The 10,107-nt window shown below is 43.9% G+C and overlaps 2 protein-coding genes across 2 annotated transcripts in view; one reads left to right on the top strand and one right to left on the bottom strand.

The window, feature by feature from the left end:
* Window positions 1-2,337, top strand: part of LOC311119190 (dmX-like protein 2) — a 17,061-nt gene extending 14,724 nt beyond the window's left edge. Inside the window, exons 12-13 of the mRNA XM_084193924.1 lie at window positions 1-112; window positions 375-2,337. The exon at window positions 1-112 is cut by the window's left edge and continues 106 nt beyond it. Coding sequence (XP_084050050.1) covers window positions 1-112; window positions 375-584 — 322 coding nt within the window. The 3' untranslated portion in view covers window positions 585-2,337. The remainder of the gene's footprint in view (window positions 113-374) is intronic.
* Window positions 2,338-4,065: 1,728 nt separating this feature from the next.
* LOC311119188 (gliomedin-like) lies at window positions 4,066-9,873 on the bottom strand (the record flags this gene model as incomplete). The annotated part of the gene is made up of 11 exons (XM_084193923.1): window positions 4,066-4,531; window positions 4,916-5,066; window positions 5,177-5,302; window positions 5,433-5,519; window positions 5,799-5,930; window positions 6,267-6,359; window positions 7,524-7,613; window positions 8,131-8,157; window positions 8,318-8,369; window positions 8,906-9,435; window positions 9,678-9,873. 11 exons carry the CDS (start codon window positions 9,871-9,873, stop codon window positions 4,066-4,068), a joined length of 1,950 nt encoding a protein of 649 aa, XP_084050049.1.
* Window positions 9,874-10,107: the final 234 nt, after the last annotated feature.

The raw sequence follows: 10,107 nt of genomic DNA on the forward strand, positions 1-10,107 counted from the left end.
ACAGAGACAGCTCCTACACACCTTCCAGGCCCACGACTCAGCCGTCAAAGCCCTGGCACTCGACGCCTCCGAAGACTTCTTCGTAACCGGCTCAGCTGAGGGGAACATGAAGGTGATTTTCCTTTTTAATGAGGAAAATGGAATTAGAATCTTCCTGAATTGAAATGGAATTGTTCCCAACCCTGCCAACCATTAACCTGTGCTCTCTAACTGGTGCTTGTGGCTCTGTTTCAATGCCCAAATGTGTTCAAATATGTATTTAAGTCACATGATTGACCTGTGAAATACATAATATAATTCCATAAATGTATTGATCATTGCCTTTCTCTTTACCTTTCTCTCCCTCCTTCCCTCCCCCTCTCCTTCTCCTCCAGGTGTGGAAGCTGGCAGGCCAAGGCCTCATGCACTCGTTTAGCACAGAGCATGCCAAGCAGTCCATCTTCCGGAACATCGGAGCGGGCGTCATGCAGGTGGAGACCCGGCCCGGCAACCGCATATTCACCTGCGGCGCCGACGGAACGCTCAAGATGAGGGTTCTACCCGACCGCTACAACATCCCCGCTAGCATCTTCGACATTCTGTAGACCCCTAAACCACTTCCTGTACTGTCTGTAGAGAGCTCATCTGGTTGGTTAGTGGTGGAACGTTGAAAAGATAACCAAACTTTCACTAGAATATTCAACCTCTTGTAGAAACGTAAATACCTGAAAGTTCTCTGTCTGAATGCCAGTGGATAGGAAGGAGTACGGTTGAAAGATGAACCAAACTTTCTTACACTAGTATAACATTGTGTACAGAGCCTAGACTTGTGTGAGAGCGACAAAGAGAGATTGGGGGGAAAGGTTTACAGATAGATCACTAAGGATATTACACTACTGGATATTCTGTAGTTTGAGTTGAGGTGGCGTTAATGATTTGAGTGACGTAGAGGTGAAAGGTTGAGAGATGACCAAGTTTTCAGCAGCTTTGAGAGAGCGAAAGAGAGTGTACTGTACGGTACGACTTTACCTAGCGGAAATCGTATCAGAAAAGTTAAATTGACCTGCAAATTATTTTTTCTTCCCCAAAGCCTGAAAGTGTGTATTAAAACGTAAAAGCAACAGGTTCCATACTTGATTTTAACAGTTAGATTTCCTGTCATTTTAAAAGCGGCTGCTGGACTTTTACGAGTGTGTCAGTCCATATGAAAGCTATGCATGACTTCCTGTTCTCGTTTTAAGCGGTGCAATCACACGGTTTATTGATATGATAGTGCTCTGTACAAGTGCTGAAAACTTTAAAATAGTGTGTATCTGTTGTCATTTTGTGCCCAAAAGCTGAAAACCTCTCTTAGCATCTACTTTTAACCAGCACTGTGGTTCCTTTAGTCAGTCAGTCAGTGGTCTGGTGTGACTCAAAAGTTGTTGGATCTGCATTTTGTTTCAATGGTTTTATCCTCTTAATTCCCTGGCTTATCTCACTGTTAATGGCACATTATCCCCATGGTGACCCCATCCCATAACACTGGCTGCCCAGTGACTCGCTAGCCTACTCGATGGATTGATTGAGCCTAGTGATGTGATCACGCCTGCCCGCCTGCCGTCAAAAGCCTGTTTGTGCGGCAGCAGCGGTCTCACTGCTAGAACATTGTGTGTGGAAGATGGTGTGTTTTGATCCTGTGACTGTGTGTAGTCCATATGTCTCATTATCTGTCTGTTCCACTGAATACCACCCCCCCCCCCCCCTCCCCGAGAATAATGAAACACATGGGGTCTGTTATGTTCTGTATGGTTCTGTTTTTGCACAAAAAAAATCATTTTTTTATTTTAACTATTTACTTATTTGTTTTTGGTTGGTTGGTTGGTTGTTTCTTTGCAGACTGTTGTTATTTGTGTTGAACTTTTTGCCTTTTACGTTAGGAATGTAAGGAGTTAATACTGTATTTTACTGGGACATAGTGAACTTTTACGTTAGGAATGTAAGGAGTTAATACTGTATTTTACTGGGACATAGTGAACTTTTACGTTAGGAATGTAAGGAGTTAATACTGTATTTTACTGGGACATAGTGAACTTTTACGTTAGGAATGTAAGGGGTTAATACTGTATTTTACTGGGACATAGTGAACTTTTACGTTAGGAATGTAAGGGGTTAATACTGTATTTTACTGGGACATAGTGCAACATGGCATAGGTTTGTGTTTGGTGATACTACTGTACTGTTATTGTTTTTACAAATGTTATAAAATCCATATTGAATAGATAGTTGCACTCAAATCTGGGGACACTATAAAAGTTTATTTCAAAACGAATAGGCTATGGGAAGAACAAAGAAACTACTGTTATATACAAATGAATGACTGGCTGTATTTAGCCTAGTAGTAAAAAGTTAAATAGTTTTAATATATATAAATATATGAAATACCACAGCAGCTTGTACAAACATGAAAGCATTTTACTTTATTTTTTGTTTTGTATCATACCGGCTGGATTAGTTGTATCTTTTGTTAAATGTGTGTATTGTTTTTATTATTATAAGTATTATTATTAAACAGATGTGTGTTTCCTTCCCTCCCTCTGGGTACCACGTCTCATCTCTGATATCTATGTTTACATATTCTACCTTCTCTCATCTGTCATGTCTATAGTGCTAATACTTATGAAGCCTTATAATGCCTTATAAACATTCATAGGTCACCTTATAGATGCAGTCATAGAGCATCATTAAAAACATCACAGTGAAGCAATAACACACGAGGCACCTTACAAAAAGGTACTGAGCTTTGTTTTGCTTTATTATACATGCTTCATAATGCTCTATAACATCTATAAGGTGATATTAATGTCTATATAAGATGTTAACACTTCATAAAAAGGTGCTTCAAGTAAAGTGTTTTGCATGTATCTACAGTAAAGCATATATCTATCTAAAGCTCACCATGGGGAGGCTATGACTAGAGAACTAGAGAGAGTCCGGAGAGACAGGAATATATAGCAGGCTGTTCTACCGTGGTCAATGTTCTACCTTTGTAAGTTGAATAAATTATTTTTATTTCATCAGGTTGATTTGATGCTTGTTTTTGTATTTTCTTTCTCTAGACATGATAATCAGTAGAGACCATGCAGCGGCAAATATCATTGTCGGGAATAAACATATGTACAGATTTCCAATATAGGTATTTTTGAAACATTTTGCTCTCTGCAAGGGATGCTGGTCATGGTAGGATCCAAGTAAATATGGAAGTGCATTTCTGATACATATTTTGTCATGCAGTCACAGGGAAAGTCAAGTAAGGACAATACAGCTATAAATAGTATTAACTCCACAAAAAGCCAGGTTTCCAGGGTAGACCTTAAAAAAGGGTTACATTTTCCAAATAAATATATATACAAGTGAGACACATAAAAACAGAATATATAACCAACAAAATCGGTCAAACGGTTAGTAAGTGTCCTTACAAAAAGATAATTCCACGATCTCATATGGAAAACAGTACAACAATTGTATTATAATGATCTATTTCTTACTCTGATAAGCCCTTATTCAGTTAAACTGTAAATTGGAAAAGGTACAGTGTGTGCATCTTTGGAAGCTGTAATCCAATTTAAACAAAACATTTAACAGCACTCACAAAAAGGGTGTTTTGTTTTATCCCAGCCAGCAGTTACAAAAAGCCATTAGAAAATAGTCCTTGTTGAGATGGAATAAAACTAAAGAGAAGCCGTACATTTTATAAATAAAAAATAACCATAATATTCACAAGTGCTGGTCATCTTTAAGCCCTTTAAGATGATCTGATACAAAAGCTGCCCATCTTTAATCAGAATACCATCAAAACACCCTCAGAATACCATCAAAACACCCTCAGAATACTGTCAAAACACCATCAGAATACCATCACAACACCCTCAGAATTCCGTCAAAACACCACCAGAATACCATTAAATCACCATCAGAATACCATCAAAACACCCTCAGAATACTGTCAAAACACCATCAGAATACCATCACAACACCCTAAGAAAACCATCAAAACACCATCAGAATACCATCAAAACACCATCAGAATACCATCAAAACACTGTCTCAGTCATCAGAGATGAAGTGCACCACGTACAGCTTCACGTAGCTCTGATCCCACATGTACAGGTGTCTGTCATTGGGGCTATAGGACAGCATGGCCAGCACCCCGCCAGGTGACCTCAGGTCAAAGGTCACGTTGACCGGTTTCCCCTTCAGGAGGTCGAAGGCGAAGGTCACACGGGTGTCCTTGGTGTCGGTGACATAGAGCACGCCACAGGCCACGAAGACGTTGCCGGCCTTGGTCCTTGGGTAGGTGGTGTTGATGTACGATGTGACGGAGAAGCTCTTCAGGTCCAGCTGGGCCACTATAATGCTGTCGTCCAGGCTGGAGGCAAAGATGAGCCACAGGCCGTTCTCATCCGCCGCCAGCTTGAAGTAGGTCTTGGAGTTGTGGAGAAGGTAGGACAGGTTGTGGTACAGAGCGTTGTCGATGGCCAGGGTGTGGAGACGCTTGGACTGCAGGTCGAACCTGGGGGATGGATGGAGGGTGTTAGAAATAAAGAACATTGTGCACAACGATGTCACACCAGCAGAAGAAAAGAAGACTCTCAGGATCATATACACAGCCATTGACATCACAAAGACAGAATATTTTGCTTAAAGACTTTAATTGCACAAGACCAAAAAGCTTCACCTTGACAGACCTCTGACAACTATCCATTGTTCTCAGGCAAGTATCTAGTGCGGTAGGAGCTAAGGGGTCAATTGGATTTGAGCAGGATAACTACCATCCCTTCTTTACGTGGTCAGGTTTGAGGTTCCAAACTATGGTTCTTTACCTGGCCAGGTTGGAGATACCAAACTATGGTTATTTACCTGGCCAGGTTGGAGATACCAAACTATGGTTCTTTACCTGGCCAGGTTGGTGGTTCCGGCGATGTGATAGTAGAAGGATCCATTATGAACGGCATGGCCACACCCCTGGTAGAACTTCCTGCCGTCGATGACCTCACTGGTGGCGTTTTGGAATGAGGCGATGCTCTTATACTCCTTCACCGTGCGACCTGGAGACAGATAATCAAAAATATATTTGATTGGTTGTTGTGTGTGTGTAGGAGGTACCAGAGAAGTTCTAAAGATATGTGATTGGCTGTTGTGTGCGTTTGGGCGGTACCAGAGAAGTGTTCGGCCACCCAGATGCGTTCGTCGTTCAGCACAGCCGTGTCTTTCATCCACGTTCCGAATGTACTCTCCATCTTAGATACGTTACGGGGGTTGATCAGAGACTTGATGATGCACTCTGGGGAACAGAAAATGAAACATTAATTGGTTAATTGATTGATAGGTTGATTGGTTTGCATATTCAGTCATATTCAGGTTTTGTCTAAGGGTTTTCAAACAAATCCTTCAAGTCATGCAAGTCATTGTACCGTTTTTCTTATTTAGTGGCGTCTCTCGTAACTTCCCAGCCTCTTTGGCGGACAGAGTCCCATCGTTTGGTACAGCATGTGACGGTTCTGAAATAGTCAATGATAATCAATGAAAGAAGTGATGATAGAATCAGTAGGAGAGTTGGAGGTGGGTAGGGGAACATTAGGATAGATAGTGACAGGCTGACTCACCCAGGGTCTGGGCAGCATGGATGTGGGGGAGGTAGGGGAGGTGGATACGGTAAGGTGGGTAGAATAGGGTGTGCAGGGTAGTTACTCGAGGGTCTGGGCAGCATGGATGGTATGGGGTAGGGTAGATACGGGAGCTGGGTAGGATAAGTAGCGGTGTGCAGGGTAGTTACTCACCCAGGGTCTGGGCAGCGTGGATGGGGAGATGGGCCCGGTGGCTCCTGTTTCTGGGGGGCCCCTGGGGTCCTTGTGGGCCAGGAGGTCCAGGAGGGCCAATGGGGCCTGGAGTACCAGGAGGACCAGCTGGACCTGGGGGGCCTAGACAGACCCGAAAGACAAGGATTTTCACAATCACATCGTATTTCAAGTAGAGCTGGCCAGGCATAAACTGGGCATGAAATAGGATATGGCTTGCCCACTCTAATGTTGCAACATATATATGTACCTTAATTGTTGTGCTAAGACCACATCCATTTTCAGTTCTAATGAAGATCTGTTTAGATTTTGCAATAAAGGTATGTGCTGGACCATTTGAGTGTACAATGGTGACGGTACAGCAAGTCTCATCATGTACTATAGGAGTCAGAGTGACATTGTAATTGTGAGGTATCTAATATAGACATTGTCATTTCCGTCCATTCTTACCCTCCAAGAGGACATCGTTGGACGATTGTGTATTTTCTCCTGCGGGTCCTGGGTCTCCTCTATCTCCATTCTCCCCCGGCTCACCTTTCTCACCTGTGAAGGAACACGGTTATCGTTTTTTCATATGTACAGGTGATTTACGAATCCTAACTTGAGACATGAAATGGAACAGGAATCCATAAAGGCCTGATCCAAAAATAAACCCTAGCTTCATAAGATTCTCAAAGACCACAATCAAATGAGTCAAGCTTGTGTAACGTGTCGTGGGTTCTTATATCTGACTTAATGTTTAGAAAAGAGTTCCCACAATGTGAACTAGACATGGGCTTACTAAGTCATCGCTTATAGTCGGTAAATTCCAAGGATTCGTTAAGTCAAAGCCATTCCAGTAAACCATGAACCATTCCATTCACTTCTCCTTGTTTGCTAAAATATTGCCTATTTAGTGCACTACATTTGAGCAGGGTCCATAGAGCTCTGGTCAAAAGTAGTGCACTATATAGGGAATATGGTGTGAATCATATCCTTCCCTCCTGAGGAACGCACCAGTGGGCTGATGGGAGAATGAGGTTTCCAGCCCATTCAAGAGCTGCCCAAAACCAGTCATGAATAACATTGTGGGATAGAAGAGCAGTTCCCTTTCTTCCTCCGTTTCCGGTTCTATGGTGTTTGAATGGAGAGAAACCAAAGCACCCACCACAGTGGAGAACATGATTCATCATTGTGACACCACATATCTCTGGGTAGATCTGAATGGCTGTCCAATGACAGTTGGAATTAAGAATGGGCGAAAGGAAGTGTTATGTATGTGGAGATCTGTGTGTGTGTGTGTGTGTGTGTGTGTGGCTTATCTGCGTATATGGGTGCACCGTGGGGGAATTTTGTGCGTGTGTAAGTGTGTGCGTGCATGCATGTGTGTGTCTGCGGTTGTGTGTGTGTTTCTACACTAGGTGTGTGTGTGTGTGTGTTTGTGTGTGTGTGTGTGTGTGTGTGTGTGTGTGTGTGTGTGTGTGTGTGTATGTGTGTGTGTGTGTGTGTGTTAGGGTGCATGTTATTGACCCTGAGGAGATCTGCTCTACCCTTTCACTGTTCCATTATCTCTCTCTCTTCAGTCACAGAACCAGAAAGAGCCCCAGGTAATGATACATAATGGACAGATCAGATGATGGATAGATAGATACAATGAGGCAGAAAGGCAGAAAATAGAGAGCAAGAGAGATTCTCTCTTTTACTGTAAGAGGGTCTTTCACTTCATACCTCTCTTCCCTCGCTTTCCGTCAGCCCCAGGCAGTCCGTCCAGTCCTGGGATGCCATCAGTGCCATTGTGCCCAGGCAGACCAGGCAGCCCTATCAAACATACATTACAACCCCAGTACTTTACATGGTCAGGCAGACCTATCATATACAAACACATTACAACCCCAGTACTTTACATGGTCAGGCAGACGTATCATATACAAACACATTACAACCCCAGTACTTTACATGGTCAGGCAGACCTATCATATACAAACACATTACAACCCCAGTACTTTACATGGTCAGGCAGACCTATCATATACAAACACATTACAACCATGCAGGAGTAATATCTGAAGTACAGATGCATATCCGTGGGGAAAACATTTAGTAAATACACAATCTATAGAAATATCACGTAGATGCTCTGGAAGAGTACTTTGGATGTCACCCATCATGTGGGGGTCAGTTTGTTGTCTGGCATTTTTTCATGGGCACACCAAGTTACTATAATGTGCTTATGGGTCACTCTAGCAAAAAGCTGTGGCATGGCTGAAAAGGGTTTGAGTGATAGCTGAGAGGATCAATGTGAATCATTAAAGTGTTGAATCAGTTGATGACTTACCAGGGGGTCCAGGAGGGCCGGGTGGTCCTACAACACAACACAGAGAGTTCAGAGGACAATAACACACCACACCTTGACTCTGGTGAGAACATGTTTGAAAATGTGTGAAACTCCAATAGAATTCACTTAAGAGTTACAGTAGGGAAGAAGAGGGTGAATTATTATTCTTTTAATTATTGGGACATACCAGCTATGCAGAATCCCTTGGTGCTGTTACAGATCTCCAACAACACTTTGACCTGAAAACAAAACATAAAGAAACCCCTTTTATTTAGGAAGAGAATAAATGAGATGTATACAGCACATCTATGTTTTTATCATGTATCAACATTTCAGTAGTATACAATACAATTGAATAAATTAAACTACATAAAAATGACATAACAGACTTTAACAAGTGTTGTCCATAACAACAGTCATTCATTTATCTACTCTGTTAAGAGTCTGTTCATTGTTTTTCTGTGACTGTTTGTTCTAGCTGTAACACGCAGCTTCTTCTCTTTCAAACGGATCATGTACATAAATGGCAATGCTTACGTCTGAGATGCTCATTACATACCACAGCGCCCACGCACGCACACACACACACACACACACGCACGCATGCACACACACACACACACACGCACGCATGCACACACACACACACGCACGCACGCACACACACACACATACACACATACACACACACACACACACACACACACACACACACACACACACACACACAGTACACACACCTGTATACAAAGAGACATGGAGTAGCCTAGCTTACCGGCACCATAGAATAGGTCATCATCATCATCATGTCGTCCTGTATCTCAGTCTTCTGGAAGCCCTTTGTCTTCCTGTGTTTGTGGTTCAGCTCATGTCTCATCTTCTTCCCCATCTCCTTGTCCATCTCCTTGTCCATCTCTTCCCTCAGCCTGTGGTGTAACTCCTCTCTCAACCCAGGGTGTACCTCCTCTTCCATGTCCAGCCCTCCTCGCCCCGTTTCCTGCCCCAGCCCCTGGTGTAGCCCCTGGGTAACCTCCTGCCCCAGCCCCTGGTGTAGCCCCTGGGTCACCTCCTGCCCCAGCCCCTGGGTCACCTCCTGCAGGAGCTCCTGGCTCTCCTGATGATTCAGCTCCCTCAGCTCCAGCCTCAGCTCCTCCTTTAACTCCTGTCGTAGCTCCCTCTCCAGCTCCCAACTCCTCTTGTTACGGGAGTACTGGTACTCCCCCTGCTCCTTCCCCAGACCCCTTTCACCTCCTCCTTCACCTCCTCCTTCACCTCCTCCACGCAGCCCTGCAAGCCACTCTGGGTCTAAGATAAGATAAGATACGATAAGAAATACCTGTACTTGATTAATCCCCGAGATGTTTATCAATCATTGCATCATCTTTGAAACCCAGAACCAGTGTCAGCTACTCATTTATGTTACGTACGTCTGTCCACGACAGATTCATCATTGCAGTATGTATACACAGCCACAAAGACAAACAGACAACGATCAACAATACAAATAGTAAAAAAACCTCCTCTTAGCTCCGCCAGCCTTCCTGTGCCTTCTGCTGCTGCACCTCCTCGGGGCACCTCCTGGAGGAACTCCACCAAGGCCTTGGTGAGCTCCACGCGGCTCCACAGCTGATTCTGTTGCACCAGGAGCGCCAGGAAAGCCACAGTGTTGACCAGCGTCAAGGCACACGTCCCGTAGATCAGCACCCGCAGGGGGACCGACAGGCTGGGGCGTGACGGAAGCATCTCACACCCTCCAATCCCTCCTCCACCTCCTCCACCTCCTCCCCTCCGGGAGTCAGCGACTAGCTTCAGCATTCAGAACAGGAAAATACGGTTAGAGACAGTCCAAGAAGTATATCTTCTCCTGAACGGCCAACAGATTCCAAAAACAGGAAGGGAGAAACTCTTCTTCGAAGACTAGTCCCAGGTCTAGTCGGGTCTAGTGGGCTAGAGCAGAATCCAAGAAATACCCTTTCT

This window comes from Coregonus lavaretus (genome assembly GCF_964263955.1).
Source record: "Coregonus lavaretus genome assembly, contig: HAP1_SCAFFOLD_7529, whole genome shotgun sequence".
NCBI lineage: Eukaryota > Metazoa > Chordata > Actinopteri > Salmoniformes > Salmonidae > Coregonus > Coregonus lavaretus.